This window comes from Leptonychotes weddellii, chromosome 12 (assembly GCF_054177405.1).
Source record: "Leptonychotes weddellii isolate Sample4059 chromosome 12, ASM5417740v2, whole genome shotgun sequence".
In the NCBI taxonomy this organism is placed as follows: Eukaryota; Metazoa; Chordata; class Mammalia; order Carnivora; family Phocidae; genus Leptonychotes; species Leptonychotes weddellii.
Genome location: NC_138380.1, coordinates 74482478 through 74502554, shown reverse-complemented (window position 1 = coordinate 74502554; position 20077 = coordinate 74482478). Strand labels below are relative to the sequence as shown.

General features: G+C 38.2%; 1 protein-coding gene across 2 annotated transcripts in view; it reads left to right on the top strand.

Moving 5' to 3' along the window:
* The window catches only part of GNAI1 (G protein subunit alpha i1), an 84360-nt gene that overhangs the window by 47921 nt on the left and 16362 nt on the right, over positions 1 to 20077 (top strand). For both annotated transcript variants that reach the window (XM_006732952.3, XM_081800641.1), the window contains 3 exons: positions 7361 to 7403; positions 7508 to 7649; positions 17457 to 17614. In XM_006732952.3, the coding sequence (XP_006733015.1) occupies positions 7361 to 7403; positions 7508 to 7649; positions 17457 to 17614 (343 nt within the window). The remainder of the gene's footprint in view (positions 1 to 7360; positions 7404 to 7507; positions 7650 to 17456; positions 17615 to 20077) is intronic.

Genomic DNA, 20077 nt, shown 5'->3' with positions numbered 1-20077 from the left:
GAATGTGATCAGGCAGGAGACTAGAACAAAGCCATACACTAGAGATTTAGGGTATATTTTGATCTGTTAGAAGAAACTGTATCTCAAAATTTTAGAGAACAACTTATATACATATACCAAAAATAAGGGTAACTACTATGAAGGGATAGAATATGACTCTAAAAATGAAAAATAAAAAATACTTTTTACAAAAGGGATTGATAAGATCTTGGTTGAAAAAAGGAAAAAGAAAAATTAAAAAAAAAAAAAAAGACAATTAAAAAACAATTAACTTTGAAAGACTAAAGAATCATGGTAAAAAATCATGGATTCTATGTGCAGTATTCCCCTAGTATTCTCATTGATCGGTAAACTTGGTCTTGGCTGGCGGGTCTTGCTGATCTTCTGCGGGAGGGACCTGTTGCCGTGGTCCCCGAATGTCTTTCCTGGAGGCACAATTGCCCCACCCTTGCCGGTCTGGGTGAGTAATGTGCTCAGGTTTGCTCTTGGGAGCTTTTGTTCCCTGCAGGCTTTCCGTCCAGCTTTGGAGGACGAGAGTGAAAATGGTGGCCTCCCAATCTCCGCCCAGAGGAGCTGGGAACTCGGGGCCCCATTCCTCAGTGCGCCCCCAGAGAAAAGCAGTCAATCACTCCCGTCTCCCCGGTCTCCAGCCGCCCTCCTTGCTCACCCGGCCTGTGACTGAGTGTTTCTATCTCTGGCACACGACCTGGTGTGGAGTCTCCAAACCCAGCAGATCCCTGCAGTGCGCTCCTGTGCCACTATTCCGGGGGACAAAAGGGAGTCTCCCCGGATCTGCCGCTTGTTGGGTCCCTGCTGGAGGAGCAGTGGCCCGACTGTGCCACAGATCATGGTTTATGGCAACCCCGAGCTGAGAGCCCATGCCTCGGCTCCGTCTCTGCAGCCGGCTTCCCTGGTCTGATACCTGGGAGCTCTGCCACACTCAGGCACCCCCGGTCTTTCTGTGACCCCGAGAGTCCTGAGACCACACTGTCCCACGAGGGTTCCAACCCCCGCTTAGCCACTGTAGCAATGTCCCTCAGCGGAGCAGACTTCTAAAAGTTCTGATTTTGTGCTCTGCTGCTCTATCACTTGCCAGAAGCGGCCGATGGAGGCCCCCTCCCCTGCCGTCTATCCTCCCTAATAACGCCTCGGATTCACTTCGTACGTCCTACCTTCCAGAAAGTGGTCGCCTTTCTGTTCAGAGAGTTGTTGCTATTCTTTTCTTCGATCTCCTGTTGAATTCGTAGGTGTTCAGAATGGTTTGATCCCTATCCAGCTGAATTCCTGGGACTAGATGAAATCCAGGTCTCCTACACCTCTGCCATCTTGCTCCGCCCCCCCTAGATTTTCTTTATGTACTTCAACCTAAGTAACAAGTAATTGCACCATATTAAATGCAGAAGTAGATATGAAAATCGAGAAGCCTGAGTCCTTTTAATAAGCTATTTGCAGAAATGTAAGACAGTATTACTTAGCTCACTTTTGAGGGGAGGAGGAAAATAGAATTAGTTCATGTTTTTTATAGGTAGTCAGCAATTAAATGACTACAATTATTCTGATCAGTAATCAAGAAAAAAAGGTGACCTTTCTTCTACCTCATTGGTTCATAGTCTTTAGCTTCCAGCAGAATCACTTGGAGGGTTTGTTAAAACACAGATTGCTGGGCCTACTCCCAGAGTTTCTGATTCAGTAAGTTTTGATTGGGGCCTGGGAATGTGCATTTTTAAGTGTTACTGATACTGTAAGTGTTGCTAGTGCTTTTGGTCCTGAGATCTTAGTTTGAGAACTGCTGTTCTGTTCTGTTGGATTTATTGGACAAACCTGTTTGAGCTGCCATTTGTGGGAAGAAAAAAAAGATTAGAATTTTTCAAAGTTAAGTAGTACAGATGTAGAAATAATGGCTGGAACTGCCCTTAGTTGCCAGAATTTGGGAGTTAACTGAAAATTAAACAGAATAGCTTGTCAAGAACTAGGTTATGACCCCTGTCGAGGAATGAAATTAGAAACAAAATCTTCTCCCGACTTAGAAATCCTCCTTACAAATGTAGCAGAGGAAAAAAACACTTATTTTTGAATAAGCATTGAACCATAGTGTGATATTAGAGGCAGTCCACTAAAAGATTGCAAAGACAGAAAGAAATCTCATCCCCTTATATAGCCATACAGATGCAACTTACTACATAAATATTTTCATGGTAGACCTGACTAGTACTTAAGAGCCTTGACGCTTTATGCACATAGTTCATTGTGTAGACCATTCATGTTAGCTAATTGGCCTTATCCAGAGGAGAAACATATCTCATATCTTCATGACAGGAGGTAATTTTGTATCTTGGAGCAAGGCACCCACCCAAGTTAGACCCCTACCCTTCCACAGAAACTGGGAGATAGGGATGCTGTTTTCTTTGATGTTCACATTTCAAAGAAATGGCTCCCATTCTCTTGAGAAAGATGTTCTGGGTTATAAAGCTGACAAAAAAACAACCACCACCACCACCCAACCTAATTGTTTTCCTAAAATATGTCACACACATATTTGAAAGAGAGAAAAAGTATTTATAACTATAATTTTTCTAAAGTAAATGTTCTAAGGATAAGAGGGTAGGGTTCTCTCTCCCCTTAGGTTTAATTAAGCCTATTTTAAATTTATATTTGCCCTTACACCTTCTTTATTGCTTCTGTCTTAAATATAAGGACCTTAATCTTGTTGATTGTATGGCAGCACTATGATAAACAAAAGTGACTTTATATGCACTTGTAATTTGGTTTTATTCCAATTTGTACTAAATTATTCTGTAGCTTTATTCACTGTAAAAATTTGAAATTGTTGAAATTCTACATAAAAATTAGGATTCCTTAAAAGTAGAGTTGGTGGTGTCAGGAATTCAGAATAAGATAGCAAAATTGCCATCTTAATAGGTGAATGGCCTCTGATATCATGAGCAGCTTAAATCCTGAAGCCAGGAAATAAATGTTCTAAATGTGACCCTAAGCAGAGAATTGGACAAAGGATCTTCTTGGGGGGATAAAAGTATTTGTTTTCTGAGGTCAGAGGTTCTTTGTTTTTAAACCACTTGCAATTAAAACTTTAGATTTCCTATACTGCTCCTCAGCAAAATCAGGGGCAGACACTATTTGATTATTATTTTTAAATGGTGAATTATATAAGTCTAGTCAAAGAATTAGAATCTATCTAGCCAAGGGTTACTTTACTTAGATCTTGTTTGTGTTTTGGTTCCTTCTCCCTGCTTGTCCTTACTTGATGTGTTTCCCTTTCCCGAATCCCCTTGTTAGTAGGTGGCTGTGCACGTGTGACCCCAAACTGTGATGAGTTTCCTCTCAGTGTTACTGTGGCGATGCTCTTTGACCTTCCACCATCTGTGTGGTGCGTTACCATCAGATGCTGAGCTCCGCTTCATACTCCTGCTGAGCTTACTCTTTGCTCTCAGAGGTGCAATTTTCTATTAGCCACTTCCTCCTTAGAGATCTGGGGGGGGGTGCCTGGATGGTACAGTCAATTGGGCATCCCACTCTTGGTTTTGGCTGAGGTCATGATCTCATGGTCGTGAGATGGAGCCCTGTGTTGGGCTCCATGCTCAGTACAGAGTCTGCTTGAAATTCTCTGTCCCTCTCCCCCTCCTGCTTATGCTCGCTCTCTCTCCCTCTCTTTCTCTGAAATAAATAAATCTTAAAAAAAAAAAGAGGCCAAGGGACCCCTTTGGTGATCCCACCTTTGACTTTATAGCCCATTGGCTTACTAGTCCACCATGACTATTTTGCACACATTCTTGGCCCTTCGGAAGTTAAAATCTCCCTTCCTAGTACTCTCTCATTTGACAGTGACCAGCTTGTTGACAGTTACTTTGTAGATGACTTAGTCACCTTGACCAGCCTGGTGTTGTGACCAGAGTGGTCACACACTTTGATCTTTTCATACATGTTCCATATTCCTTGTTTCTCCATGAAAGAAGGGTGCTTCCAACCCTTTTTAATGCCGCTTCTGGATTAAGGGAAAAACAATAGCTGTCTAGTTGAGTACTGCTAGTAAAATTTACTTTTCTTCTTTCTCGGGCTTCTCCACTAGCTCTGAGATTTTTTTTTTTTTTTTTGCAGTATTTCTTCTGTCAGCGTCTCACACATGATTGTGCTTAGATTTGTAGAGAACAGCCTTTAACTCTTTTCTGTATGCTGTGTGGAAAGAATACCAGTATGTATTATGTTGGAACCCTGACCATGTAGCATTTCTGATTTTCCTCTTAGGAGTCCGTCTGCATGGAAGTGAGAATTGAAAACTAATTACATAAAATTCCTAAGCTTTGAAAGACTCTTTTTTCAGCATTTCTGCCTCTGGGATATCTATGCCTCAAAGAGCACTTTGTGACTAGCAAATTAGGTAAAAATCCAATTAATAATACTCCCATCCTCAGTCTTTAATGTTAAACAGATTTCAAAATATTTTGAACCACAAGCCATTGACTTAAGGTGCTCATTGCAAAGTAAGCTAAGTGTCCCATGCTATCGATTATTTTAAGAGATGTGAAATGAATTAGAACTTAATGTTAGGAAAATTTGTTTTCTTCTTAAGATTATAAAATTCTCATCTGTTATATACATAGTTCAACTGATAATCTTATTTCTTTTATTTTATTTTTACTCTTCCCTGATGTTTATGCCACTTGGCTCTCAGACCTGACTGGCTTGTATCATGTGAGCTTTTCTGGGCCTTCCAGTTGTTGAGCTGTTTCACTAAATGAACGATCCTTGGGTGGCTGTTCATCAGAGGTCACTATGCCAATGGAATCACCACTTCTGTGTGTGGTTACAGGGATCTAGAAGGTCTTGTCATCACAGCATGACTGCCGCTGACTCAGTTTGCAGTGCTGTAGAAACCCAGAGGGCCTTCTTAAAGATAGCCCCACTGGAAACTGCCTAGGGTATGTTAGTTGGGTGGATCTCTCTTCAGTGAGAGAAATAAATGTGTGAGGCCATAATGGCTACAATGGTGCTTTTCACAGAGCCAAGTACACTGTTGTTGATTAATAAATAATGGGTTGTTTATCTTGTAATTGTTTTTATTGGCAGATGCCCTGAAACATTCAAAGGCTGTCTGTAAATGAAGAATGCCCTCATTGTTTATTCAGCTCCTGCTTTTCTACTTAATGTGCTGGTATCTTGGGAAAATTTCTTGAATATCAAATCACAAGTAAAATTTAAGCAGCTCCCCCCCGCCCCCTGCCCCAGGATTTTCAAATAGGCCATTTAACTATGGTCTGTTCTCAGATGCCTCTGTGATTTTGGAGTGTGTGTGCGTGTGTGTGTGCGTGTGCGTGCGTGTGTGTGTGTGTGTGTGTGGCTAGAGGGGATGAGGTGAAGGGAACAAAGCCCAGAGTTTGCTATTTAATTGTAACAGGCACATGTAGTTTAAATAAATTCAAGTACATTTCTGGTTGACTGTGTGTCTAGCACAAGTTAGCTGCTGAGAATTCAAGAAATATTCATAGAAACATGTGCAAAGTGAGGCGTGGCAGGGATCCCTGGGGAAGTGGATCAGGAAAAGGTAAGTTTATGGTTGATGGAGGATAACCAGGGTGGCAAGAAGGAGCAGAGTAAATTAAATTTTGGCAGGGGAAACAGTATGTTTGAAGATTTGTAGTGTGATCACAGGAGGTGTTCTTGGAACTGTAAGTTATTCAGTAATGCTGGATCACACAGCGCTGTAGGAAGGGCCCTGGGAAAATGGGAATATGGGACCCAGATAACAAAAATCCTAGTTGTATCTCTGAAACCATGATAAATACCTCTATGATATGTAGCCCTGGCCAAAGACAACATGAAGGCAAATGATAGACTTGTCATACTTTCTTTGTTTTGTGTCCTATGTTCAGATATTCTCTGTGTCTAGCAATTGGAAGGAGCCTGACAAGTAATTGATATAATGTGATGTGAAGATATCAGCTACTGTTAAATGTGAAGGATAGGAGGGCTCTACCTTTATAAAGGGCCATTTGATTAGTAATATTTTTATGTTATAATGGCATAATGCTAGGAATCTTGTGAAGGTCCTACATACTTGCATATGTAGAAAGTGAAGGAGTGTTCTGAAAATGGGTTTATGACTTGGGTGACAGGGAGGCTAGAAGAACATGGGGGAGACATTTCTGTCCTGCATACCACTGCATCCCCAGTGCTAGCAGATTATGTCGGCTATGTGTCAGATGTGTAATGATGGTGGTTGAACATACGTTGCATGAGTCACAGCTGTTGTAACATATATTCAGTTATTTGTTATATGGCTTCTTGGTACCACTGCCCTCTACTTCATTCTTAAGAAGCAGCAAAGGTTAAAATTAGGATGACTGACCAAACAGAACATCTTCCCCAAGATGGAGCAAAATTTTGAATAAAACTAATTTGTAGTGTTTTAAGTTATAGAAGATCGAATTTTTTAACGGTTTAGAGAATACAATAATTAAAAGCATTTTTTTCAGTTAAGTTTATTGAATTTAAGTATCATGAAGTAATAAACAGATGGGACTTATTTTTGACAACTTTTCTATATGTTTGGAAACCATTAAAGATTGTTTTGATATAGGGCCACCTGGGTGGCTTAGTCGGTTGGGCGTCTGGCTCTTGGTTTTGGTTCAGGTCATGATCTCATGGGTTGTGGGATCTAGCCCCCTGTCAGACTCTGCACTCAGTGGGGATTCTGCTTGAGGATTCTGTCCTTGTGCCCCCCTACACACTCTTTCTCTCTCTCTCAATAAATCCTTTAAAAAAAGGGGGTGCCTGGGTGGCTCAGTCGGTTAAGCATCTGCCTTGGGCTCAGGTCGTAATCCCAGGGCCCTGGGATCGAGCCCCACATCGGGCTCCCTGCTCAGTGGGGAGTCTGCTTCTCCCTCTCCCTCTGCTCCTGCTTGTGTGCGCTCTCTTTCTCACTCACTCTCTCTCAAATAAATAAATAAAATCTTTAAAAAAAATTAATCCTTTAAAAAAAGATTGTTTTGATGTAAAACAAAATTTAGCTGTAAGACAAAATGTGTGTGTGGGCGCCTGGGTGGCTCAGTCATTAAGCGTCTGCCTTTGGCTCAGGTCATGATCCCAGGGTCCTGGGATCGAGTCCCACATCAGGCTCCCAGTTCGGTGGGAAGCCTGCTTCTCCCTCTCCCACGCCCCCTGCTGTGTTCCTGCTCTCGCTATCTCTCTCTCTGTCAAATAAATAAATAAAATCTTTAAAAAAAAAAAAAAAGACAAAATGTGTGTGTGCATGTGTGTGCACGCACTCATGCGTGTGCCTGTGTTGGGGGTTGGATATGCATAAGTGATGAAGTTAGAAATCCTTTATCTTACTTTTTTTTTTTAGGTGCTGGTGAATCTGGGAAAAGTACAATTGTGAAGCAAATGAAGTAAGTAGATTGAAAACATTAAATTTGTTTCTTATATTTAACTGTATCCTTCCATCAAAGGAAGTAAGTGTTTTTTGCTTTTTTTTTTCCTTTTGTCTCATTAGAATTATACACGAAGCTGGTTATTCAGAGGAAGAATGTAAGCAGTACAAAGCAGTGGTCTACAGTAACACCATCCAGTCAATCATTGCTATCATCAGGGCCATGGGGAGGTTGAAGATCGACTTCGGTGACTCAGCTCGGGCGGTGAGTTCTTAAATTCATTAGAACGGGCCTGATGAGGAGCAAGAATGACTTACATGATAATACCATACTATGTAACCTAAGATTTATCCGCTGTCTCAAGAGCATTTTATAGAAGAAGTCAAAAGGATGGCAGTGAGTGAAGTGAGTCAGAAGCTTTAGAAGTGATGACCTAAGAATGCACAGGATTGTGTCATCTTCTCTTTATACCTAGAATTGTTTCCTCATCCATCAGATGATTTGGACAACTCAGTAACCATTGCAATATTTTCTGTGTAACTGGGTACTCCTGTATCTCCATAACAACTTCTTGTAGTTACTCCTGAGTTTCATGCTGACTCTTCAGTATTTGTTTTCGTAATTTGGAATGCTGAAATGATCTACTTATTTGTATTTATGCCCAGCCTAAAAAGCAATCTAATCTCATATAATGAAAACAGTATAAAATCTTGCCTGTCTTTCGAATAGGAAAATACTGGCTGTTAGAAAACCTGTATCAGGATTTTGGAGCTAAAGGGGTGGCGACCTTAGGAGAAAAGCTAGTTCGACGCCCCCTTTATTTGATCAGTAAAAAAACTGGAACCCAGGACATGACAGAAGGATTGCCGTATGGTTAGTGGGAACGGAGCGCCAGGCTGGCACTTCCCTATTTGGCCCAATAACTCATTTTGGATTTGATCACAGCTTCCTTGGTCTAGTCCATAGGACACTTTTTTCCTTCCTTTCACCCCACCCCTGTTTTGCTTGCTTAATCTGTTTAAGTTTTATTATTTGTGTGTAGTTTTTTCTTCACTGATTTATTTTTAATAACTGATATAAAACTTCTTAACCCTTCCACAAACCTTTAACTGAAACTCTAGCTTAAATTTTGATTTTTTTGTACAGAGTAGGTGTGTTATTACTATTACTACCACTGCTTTTTATAGTCCCTTGGATTTTATGCATTCAGTATATATATGTGTGTGTGTGTGCATGTGTGCATGCACACTCGCTGTCTCCCTGCTAATACTATGAGGATTTTTGTATTGAGACTGTAACTTTTCCTTTTTGTCTTTATAGTGTCTGATAGAATTTTTTTTTTTTTAACTTTGAGGCTCAATTTGTGCTTAAGAGGAAAAAAATGAATGAAAGCATTATGAGAAAAGATATTTTGGGGAAATTTAAAATAAACCTTTTTTTTTGATAAGTTACTCTAACATTTCTTTATCAGTTATTGGTCCATATTAATTCACTAAGCTTTTTCTTTTAAACAAAAAATAAAACTTAGTATAATGAATTGAAATGTTCAAGCAGATTTCAAGATTATTTTTCATAATGATTCATTACATTCTTCTGAATCATCTTCTCTGGAATAAGATTTGAACATATTCAGACATTTTTGCCTTATCTACCGTTCGTGTAATTTTTTTTATCTTTAATTGATTCATTTATCATTGATTCATTCAACAAATGCTTTTTGAGCTTTTAATCTTACAGTGGACTACCACCCTTAAGGAGAAAGAATTGGTACAGATTGTACTTTATGCCGGTTCCAGTTACGGTGATTTAAATCGTTCATCCCATCACATATATGCCATTCTGCATTTAGATGTTATATGTGATTATTAGATTGGTTTTGTAGCCTCCCATTTTCCGAGGCAATTGAAGGGTCAGTGCAAGCAGTATTTTGTGGAGTCTTTTTATTTCCTGTTTTTCTCTCAAGGACCAAATGACAGAATTGACGGGGAATAATTGCTCTGTCGCCATAGACTTCTTAAAAATTTTTATTTGTTTTTACTGGTTTTCTGATGCTTTGAAATCTACATGTGGGACTTCTTTTCTCCTCCTTGTTTCACTTAGTGCTAGTTTGAGTCACTCTTCTTAGACTATCTAGCTGTAGCCTAGTAACTGTTTGCCTCCTACCTTCAGACTCTTCCTTCTGTTTGCTTTAGCCATTGTTACTAACTCCTTCTCACAGATGTCTCCGTGCTCTCACATTGCTTTCAGTTGGTCTGCCCCATGTCTTCTTGTGTTGCCTTGCCTCTGCTGAAGCCTTAAAATACTTGGAGGCTTTTGGAATTGTGCTAAGAAATAACAAAGGTGAACTACACAGGACCTGGATATGAGGAAGGGACATGGGAGCTGGATATTGAAACGTGTAAGAGTTTTCTAGACAAAAACAAGGAAAAAGCATTCCATAAATAAGAAACAGTATATTCAAAGGCAGTGAATATATTTCTATTTCTAAAGTACCAATTCTTGGAAATATTATCCCTGAATCGGAGGATAACCAGGTATTTAATTTTGATAGGAACCGCAGATATGCTTTCAGAAAGAAAGCGACATGAATAATCTTTTCTAACAACCATGCATCAGTGTTTACCAGAGTCTCACCAACTTAGATATTATCAGCACTTTAATTTTTAATATCTCATGCCTGAAAAATATTGTTTTCCTTTTTTTCGTTTTTTATTTTCCTGATTATTAGTGAGATGGGAAATCTTTGTCTTTCTGGATTTCTTCTGTGAATTCCTCTTAGTGTTTTTCACTCAATTCTGTTAAATTACTTGTTCTTTTCACATTGATTCTCTTTAAATATAAAGCATATTAACCCTTCTTTAAATTTTGTGAATATTTTTGCTCAGTATATTTCTTTTACTTTTTTGAAATAGTAGTTATGTTGTTTTAGAACTCTTAATTTTTTTTTTTGCAGTCAATTCTGACTTCTGTGTATCTTAGATTTTCTTCGACTTACAATTATTTTTAAAACTACTCTTTTCTAGAATGTTTATAGTTTTATTCTTTAGATTTATCACTTCACCCACCTGGAAATGTTATTTGTGTCTCTTGGTAGGTGGGACCTAAGTATATTATCTGATCATCCCTTGCCTTACAGCCATTTATTAAATACTCCATTCCTCAGTGACTTGAAAATGCTGCCTTTAGCATCAAATTGGATGTGTTTCTGAACTCCCATTTTTTCCCCCATTGATGTATTTTTTTTCCAGGTCAGTCACTTATTAATAACTTAACCTTTATAAGTTTCTTTCATTATAATAATATGGAAATGGACACCTGGGTGGCTCAGTCGGTTAAGCATCTGTCTTCGGCTCAGGTCATGATCCCGGGGGTCCTGGGATCGAGTCCTGCATCGGACTCCCTGCTTAGCAGGGAGTCTGCTTCTCCCTCTACCCCTCCCCCCTGCTCGTGATCTCTCTCCCTCTCTCTCTAATAAATAAATAAAAAATCTTTTAAAAAATAATAATATGGAAATAATAACATTTACCTGGGAGGGTTGTGAGGAATAAGGATATAATAAACATCAAGCATTTACCACATGCCTTGGTCATAATAGATGCTCAGTAAATGTTTGTTGCTACTGTTGTTGCCATTTATAATTATTATACTACTGTTATTCTTGTCAGAATCAATTTATTTTAGTTCCTATTGCCTCATAGGGTTAATTGGTATTTGGTAGGGTAAGAGCACTTATCCCCTTGTTCTTTTACCAAAGTGTGAAGGCGATTATGCATTTCTCTTCCAAGTGAACTTGAGAATCAACTTAATGCCCCACATCCCTGATGAAACAAAACAAACAAAAAAAATCTGTTGATATCTTGATTGGAATTACACCTTAGTATGTAGGTTAATTTGATGAGAATTGACTAAAAAGATGTAAAATTTTTAGAGATGGTAACTAATTTGCTGTGGAGTACTTCATATTTGGCAGTTTCCAGATTTGCAAAGCAGATACATTAATTATTTAAAATCAGAGGAAACAAAGTTGTTTTCAAGGATGGCATAGAGCAATCAGATTTCATGCTGAATATCCTTTCCAACTCTCAGAATGAGTGTACTCAGTCTGTGGATGATAAATTATTGTTTCTAATAATGTGAAGTTAGGGGAGCATTATGGAGGGGCCTGTTAGCATTTCTTGGTCACTGCATCATTTAAAACAGCACTGCTCAAAGTGTGCTTCATGGATCTGTGTCCACAAGCATGCGCATAAGATGAATTTTGCAATTACGGTAAGCACTTAGATTTGTAGCAATTGGCAGAGTCATTTATATGTTAACTTTGATAGTTTAAGAAAATGGGTTTATATTTTATGTGGCATAAATTTTATTTTTCTAATAGTAATAGTTCTGAAATAGTTTGGAAATAAAAGAAAATAAAACACAGGACCGGTCCTTTGTCACATATAATTTAAGAAGCACTTACTTGGAATAATTTAAGATATAAGGAGCAGAAAACCTTGCCTTGAATTGACTGGAATGAGCACCCTTTCTCCCCCAAGCCTCAGCATGCTCCTACATAATGGCCGCTTTCTGTTTCTCTAATTTTGTAGTTTATTTCATTAGTTAGTTCTGTCTCTCTCTGCCTGCATTGCCAGATTGCCTTTGAGAAAAGTTGTATCAGTTTACCTTCCTATCCCGTTTACTAGAGTGCCTTTTTTTAAATTTTATTTTATTATGTTACGTTCATCACCATACATTACATCATTAGTTTTTGTGTAGTGTTCCATGATTCATTGTTTGCGTATAACACCCAGTGCTCCATGCAGTACATGCCCTCTTTAATACCCATCACCAGGCGAACCCATCCCCCCACCCCCCTCCCCTCTAGAACCCTCAGTTTGTTCCTCAGAGTCCATAGTTAGAGCGCCTTTTCTTAGCACTCTGAGTAACCAAAATTTAGAAGTCTTTGCGTTAAAAAATATTGCCTAATTTATTAGTAAATCTTATCTCAATTTGCATTTTCAATTTTTAGTAAATTGCACAGTTTTCTGTCTCTATTAACTATACTCTTCTTTCTCTGTGTCAGTGGCCTATTTTCTGCCTTATTCATTTACCTCTTGGAGTCTTAGTGTTTTGATGATCTATTTGCTTGTTTGTACATAATGTCCAATAGAAATGTTCTCTCACATTTTGCTTATTGCCTTTAATCTTACGGTTTTGGTTTTTTAAATCTTGTTGTTATTTCTTACATTATGTTTAAATTTAGATGATCAGAGATTTACTAAATATTCATTTTAAATGTTTTTTAGGAGAGTGAATTTTAACATTCTTTAATCACTGCAAAACTTTGTTTTATGCATGGGGTTGAGACCTACATTATTTCTTTTTTTGTCTTCAGATGGCTATCTAATTATCTATTAGAGTTTTTTTTTAAGTAATCATATCCTTTCCTACTAATTTACCTTGCCACCTTTATCATATAATAAGTTCAGATTTGGGTTTTTTCCCCTGTTGATCTGCTTTAATACCAGAATGTCCTACATACTTAGGCTTTGAATATCTGAGAATTTTAGCTCTCCTTCCCCAGTATCCTTGTCAAAATGTTCCTGGTTTATTTCTACCTGTTATTTTTTCAGATGCATTTTTGAATTGGTTTTGTATTCTGGCTTATGTTTGAGAACTAAGAGGTTGTTACAGGATTATATTATTTTTGATTCTAAGGAATATTGATTTATGTATGTGGCAAAGTGGAATTGACCTTCATTTGCAATGTAATATGTGCCTCTCCACAGTATTTTTCTATTTCCCTCAATTCATATATTAGGTAGCACATATTTTTATATCTCTTTTGACAACAAAGTTGTATTGTCCATCCAAAAAACACTAAAACATTTTTTATTTTATTAAGTTGAAAATAAAAAATAGACATAAGATTCATAAATATATGTATAAAAGTTATATTTGTCCAACATTTATTGTAATCTCCTTTCTTGATATAGAGAAGCTCATGCTCACTGCAATTTAGTGAAATTTTGCTCTCTGCAATTTAGTTAAAATTAACTTAGATTATTTTATTTTTAGGCTCCCCCCCACCCTGTTAAGCAGTGCTATGGGGAAAAAAATGACTTCCTGTTTCTTTGCCTCAGTCATTTTAAGTTTGATTACATTTGTGTTTCGAGAGGGAAAAATGTTTTACATTTGTGTATTTCTTAAAGCAGTTTTTTTTTTTTTTAAGATCTTTATTTTTTGAGAGCATGAGTGAGAGTAGGGGGAGGGGCAAGGGGAGAGGGAGCTCTCAGACTCCCCACTGAGCGTGGAGACCCATGCCGGGCTTGATCTCACCACCCTGAGATCATGACCTGAGCTGAAACCAAGAGTCGGCCCCTTAACCGATTGAGCCACCCAGGTGCCCCCAAAGCAGTTCTTGAAATGTCTGGGATTGGCACCATGAGCCATGGAGTGGTGTGGTGACTCCATTATTCTCAGGATTTCCTTAAAGATATACTAACTTTGATAAAAGTGGTATAGTTGTCTTAAATTTTGGGGGTGATTATATCCTACAGAAATGTGGTAGATTAAATATATGAGTGGTTCTCATATGCGGTATTCACTATTGTTGACTAATGTTGTTAATGAAAAAATTCCGCTAAGTCACTGGAACAAAAGATTCCTATATATGTATCAATCATGACCTCAGTATATCATCCTTGTGGCCAAAAATTTAGAGTTGCACTATTTTTAAGACTCCTGTATCATATTATTTAGTCTCTGTTTTAGAGCACGTCCTGATGTTTTCTGTTTAAGCCCCTAATCTTATTCATGAATTCGGTCTTCTGTATTACCATAAATAATCATCTAATCTTTGCTTAAAAATTTCAGTCTCTCACTCCCCCTCACCCCCTCCCCCATTTTCTTTGGATGGCTTTGACTGTTAAAAAGTGTTCTTACAGAATTGAAATCTGCTGTCTTTTGCCTTAAGAATTCATAAAGGCTTTATGCCTAATAATGAAGCCTACTCTTTCCTTTAATGGTCCTTAATATGTCAGAAGACAGCTGTCAGGGTCCCTCCATCTTCCCTTCCCCAGCCCAGGAGGACTCTTCCTAATTCTCATGAAGTGGCTTCGAATAAGATGTGCTGTTACTGCACATACAGCATGCCAAGTGGTCCCTGACCATCAGTGGGAAAAGAGGCCCTGTGACGTGTCTCTTGACACACAAGCATTTCATAACTCCTTTTGAGTTCCCGGAGCACACAGTTATGTGACCTGGAGCTTACATTCTCTCCACCATCTGATTTTCTTTTCATTCTTAGTAGCTTGTAAACATACTAACGTGGCTACCTCCGGGGATTTTTCCTTGCCACTCAGAAATTGCCTGGCAAACAGCATTTCTCTCAACAACACAAAAGACTGCCTGTCTACCCATGCCACTTTACTAACCTGTGTCCCTTCTGATTAAACTTCAGTCTTTTCTCTGGTAATCCCAGTTTTTTTTTTTTTTCCTACCCTATGTCACGCTGTTTTGGTACACTCATGTTCAGCTTTCTAAATGTTTTTTTTTTTTTTTTTAAGATTTTATTTATTTAATGGAACAGAGAAAGACAGCGAGAGAGGGAACACAAGCGGGGGGAGCGGGAGAGGGAGAAGCAGGCCTCCCATGGAGCAGGGAGCCCGATGCGGGGCTCGATCCCAGGACCCTGGGATCATGACCTGAGCTGAAGGTAGTTGCTTAACCAGCTGAGCCACCCAGGTGCCCCTAAATGTTCTTAAGTAACATTATTTTACATAAATTTTGAAAAGACCTCATTCCATGGCTCGGTGGGATCATTGCTATCATTCTGCAATTTTAACATTTGTCTTGGGCAATGGCTGCTTGCTAATTGCTTGCTGGTATGTGTGATTGGGTGACCAGTTCGCTGTGAAATTTTAAATGAGTTGCCTAACTTTTCTGTGCCCCAGGGTCTTTTTATACAAAACACAAATTTAGGTAGAATAATTACTAAGGTACTTTGCTGCTTAAATTTATTACCTTAAAGCTCATCTGCAGACATCTGAATGTCCTGCTAATGACATGGAAGTGAATATTCTAATTAGCTTTTCAAGGAAAAGAGACTATTTTACATTTTGTGAAGAAGATAAATTTTTGCAGCAAAATGTTCTACCACTGAGCTATACCCCCTAGAAGGTAAATTTTTGAATGCAACAGAGAGAGTATAGTTTATAAATATACTTCCAAAGTTTCTCATGTCTTTTCTTCAGGCTGCTTCCTAGAAAGATTGAAGAGAGTGTGCTCTTATGACCCATACTGAAGGGCATTAGTGTTTTCTATCAAGAAATTGTATTGAAATTTAATAAATATATCATAAGGAAGGCTCATGAAAACTAAGTGAAAAGTACTTTTCTGAAGTGGACAGAGAAAATTATGTTTGATGTTTAATTAATAAAAATGACCAAATTTAGAAATTTCTCATATAAGGTAATTATTTGAAAAAGCAAATTTTTACTGTAATTAGGTAAGTGGTGCTAAGAATGACTTGAAACTATGTTATGTTGGTTTTTTTATTGAGGCTGTTGTACATGTGTTACTTGCTTGCATGTATTTATCTTGTGATTTACTAAAAAGGGAAACATGCTTGAATAATAGGTTCCCATGCTGAGTTACTTAATTATTTTTCAGTATGGGTTCTATCTGGGGAAAAAAAAAAAAAAAGTTTCACAAATTGGCAGCAGAATGAATTTATACTGTCAGCTAGTACTCTTTGCTCTCCTCTGTCACCACATGCTTCTCTACTGTGTACCTTATCATTATATGTGCCATCACTTTATAAACATTTAATACAATACTTCAGGAAAATGCCCCTTGAGAAAAATTAGGGATTGTCCACCCAGTTAACATAAAGCTACAAGTCTCAGGGTACAGAAAATCTCTGTGAAGTTAGCAACTTCACATCTCCCCTATTTTTGGATTAACTATGTTTTTACCTGAAAATTTAGTTGCGTAATCCAGCACTGTAGCTACTCCCCACATACAGTTATTGAGTATTGAAAATGTGTCTAACCTGAACTGAGATGTGCTATCTGTATAAAATAAACGCCAGGTTTTGAAGACTAAATATGAATAAAAATAACTATCTCAATAATTTTATCTTGGTTACATGTTGAAATATTTTATGTATAGGTTAAAATATCTTGTTATATTAATTTTACCTTTTTTAAAAATATATGGTTATTAGAAAATTTAGAATTGTATCAGTGTCTCATGTTATATTTCCTTTGGACAGCCCTAACCTAATGTGGTTGATTACCTCTGGATCAGAATGACTATTTGTAGTCTCAAAACTTAAGGATAATTTAATTAACTGTATATGAAGCATTCTTTCATTTAAAATATTTTTCATGCTGTCTTCAATATGCATTGTGAGTATTTCTCCTTCATAGCTGTGTTTTGTTTCCTATGCCTGCATTAACAAACACCTGCCCCCACCTCCTGGCCCGTTGATTTTAATGTATACACACTTCAAGGTCTCCTGAAAATTTCAGATCATTCTGTGAAACTGTTTTTTCTTATTTCCACGTTGATTTCTCCCTTTTCTGAATTTCTTTTTTTCTATAGAGAATATCAGAAAGCCAACATTTAATGAGATTCTATCTTAAAATAATCTCTAATGGTGTTAGTGTGCCTCTCAGAAACATTCTGGGTAGGAGGGGTAAGGCACACACTCTTTTTCTGTCTCCAAAACTGATCATTATCAGTGCACAACAAACTGTCAGTGATAGTGAATAGTTGGTTAATGTGTCCCCTCATGAACTGTAGGTGTAAGTCATTCTTCCAGTTTCCTAGTGCCTTGACAGCTATTACTAATATTACAAAACATAGACTCATGATGTAAGATTATGCTCTTTGGATCAAGCCAGTTTTTGTAAGTGGTGCTTTAGAGAAATAAAAGTCATGACCCCAATGAAAAACAAAGGAAATTCACCACTGCACTTTTTGTAATCTATGATGCCTCCCTTTGTACTTTTCATCTGTAATGTCTCCCTTTTTACTTACAACAAAACAACAACAACAAAAAAACGGTCTTTGAATGTTCAGGATGATGCCCGCCAACTCTTTGTGCTTGCTGGAGCTGCTGAAGAAGGTTTTATGACTGCGGAACTTGCTGGAGTTATAAAGAGATTGTGGAAAGATAGTGGTGTACAAGCCTGTTTCAACAGATCCCGAGAGTACCAGCTTAATGATTCTGCAGCATAGTAAGTAATCATAACTTCAGAACTAAACCATCATGAATAATTACATGCAAGTCAAATATACCTCCAAGGCAGTGTTATTGCAGAATTGGCTGACACATTCTTGTAAAACTCAGGATATTCAGGTGACAGTATTTGAAAACTTTTCTGTTTCTTGTGAATTTGTAGATAACATTACTGCTATTTCCTTTGTGTCCAGAAGTGTCTCAGGAGACTCGTGCTTATGTAACTGAAACATGCAGAATGGACTGTTGGCAGCTATTTCCAAGAAATTGGAACTTTGCAAAGTTCACTCTGAATTTGGGTGTATCTCTAGTTTGCCTGGGACTAGCCCAAGGGGAGGGTAACTGATGTGATTCTTTTCATTATGCTAATTAAGGGCCTGAGAAGAGTTACTTGTCCAGTGACAGGCGCCTTGCATGAGCTGTACCCCTTTTGAAGGGGTGTGTGGTGATCCCAAGATGTTTTCTCACTGAGTAAAATAGCTCTAAGCTTGAAAATTGTCAATTTTATGTGCCCTGTTGCATCAGACCTTGTTTACAGATAGCTGAGTACAGTATTTTGTAAGAAAAATCTGCCCTGATTTTCTAGGTGGTGGCCACAGAAAGCTCATAAATCAAGTTGTGATAAAACCTGGTCAGGGAGCTTTCTGCTTAGTGATCTAGCTACAGTTAAAAATCAAGTATTTGTTTCCATAATTTGGCACACATACTCAAAAGTGTCAGATAGAAGTGGCATTAATTGGTCTTAAAATATGTGCTCTGCACGCATTTTACTTTCCACGTTATTCATTTTCTTGACCGAGCTATTGGCGTTCAGGGACACAAGTGAGAGTAAGATAGAATTATTAATAAGATCTAGGTAAATACACACACTTCACCACAGTGAACAATAGACAGATGGGGGATGGCTCTTCCTGATTATCACGCAGCATGTCATGGGTTACACAGCAGAGTACCCAGTACGTGTCATGTGAGTGATTTCATGTGCGGGAGGAAGTAATACACCTTACTGTGTAACCCATACCAATTTTTATTTTGCTCTGTTTATTTCCTAATCTGTATTTTTAATGCTTTACAACTATATAAACCATATATATTATTTCATTTGTATTTTATATATGTGTATGTAACATGTTACTGAGTTTATAGCTCCCCTCTCCAACTGGTATCATCCTTTCTTAGGATATTTCTTCTTGACTCACAGATTATGTCTTTAACCTCCCTGTTTTATATACTTATAATACAAAATATTTCAGAGCGCTCACAGATGTACATTTTGAGGTGTTTGGTTTATATTTACGTTGAAATGATTGTTTTCTATCTGTGCCACTACACTGTAAATTCAGTCAGGCCTGTTTTCACCCTGTGTTCTTTCTCCATTGCCTGACACACAGTTGTCATTCGCTGTGCCCTCACTTAATTAATGAGTGAATGAACAAACCATACTTTACAGAGGCTAGGAGAGAAATTAGAAGAAAATTATTTACAGCAAGAACACAACTCTTAGACCATATTACATGCTTTGGCACCACCAGCACCTGCGGAAAGATCTAAATGGGAATCACTGTTATGTTGAGAAGATTGCTCTGAGCTGAGCCCAGCAAGGGGAGCTTTTTCAGTAAATAAGGGGTGCTGCTCAGGAATAATCGACTGAAGTCAGTTTTCCCATATGGTGGGACCTTCTGGACCACTGCAGTCTCATGACCAAGGCTTGTTTCCTGTGCTCACGGGTTTGGGTATGCACTGAGAAAAGTCCGTCATTTGGGCTCCCCAGTATTTCATTACTAGTAGTTCTGACCTTCACATGGCAATAGTGGAGCCATTTTTCAAGAATGAAGGAAGTCCTAGAAATCTGTTTCTCCATAGTGGTCACGTCACAGTGCATCTTGATTTCTGAGTTTTTTGACTGGAGATGGGGGGATGCTGCCAAGTTGCCCGTTAGGACTATCTAACCACCTATTTACTTTAAATTTGTGATCATTTAAAACAATTGGAGTTTTTCACAATGCCTGTTTTTCTTATTTGTCTTGTTGAAATATAAATGTGCATTAATTTTAGAGACTATTAGAACTGTAGCAGTTTTAAGCAAAGAAATGCATCTGAGTAATCAAAGCACATTTTAAATATTTTTCTTTTGAAGATTTTATTTATTTGACAGAGACAGCGTGCGAGAGAGAACACAAGCAGGGGGAGCGGGAGAGGGAGAAGCAGGCTTCCAGCAGAACAGGGAGCCCGATGTGGGGCTCGATCCCAGGACCCTGGGATCATGACCTGAGCCGGAGGCAGATGCTTAACAACTGAGCCACCCAGGTGCCCTCAAAGCACATTTTAAATAAGAGTAACACACTACTTCAGAGGAACAGTTAGTAAAATCTTGCCATGACCTGTTTATTTATTAAATCAGATTTTCTTACAGTAATGTATAACATTATATATGTGGAATTAAAACACCGATTAAAGTACT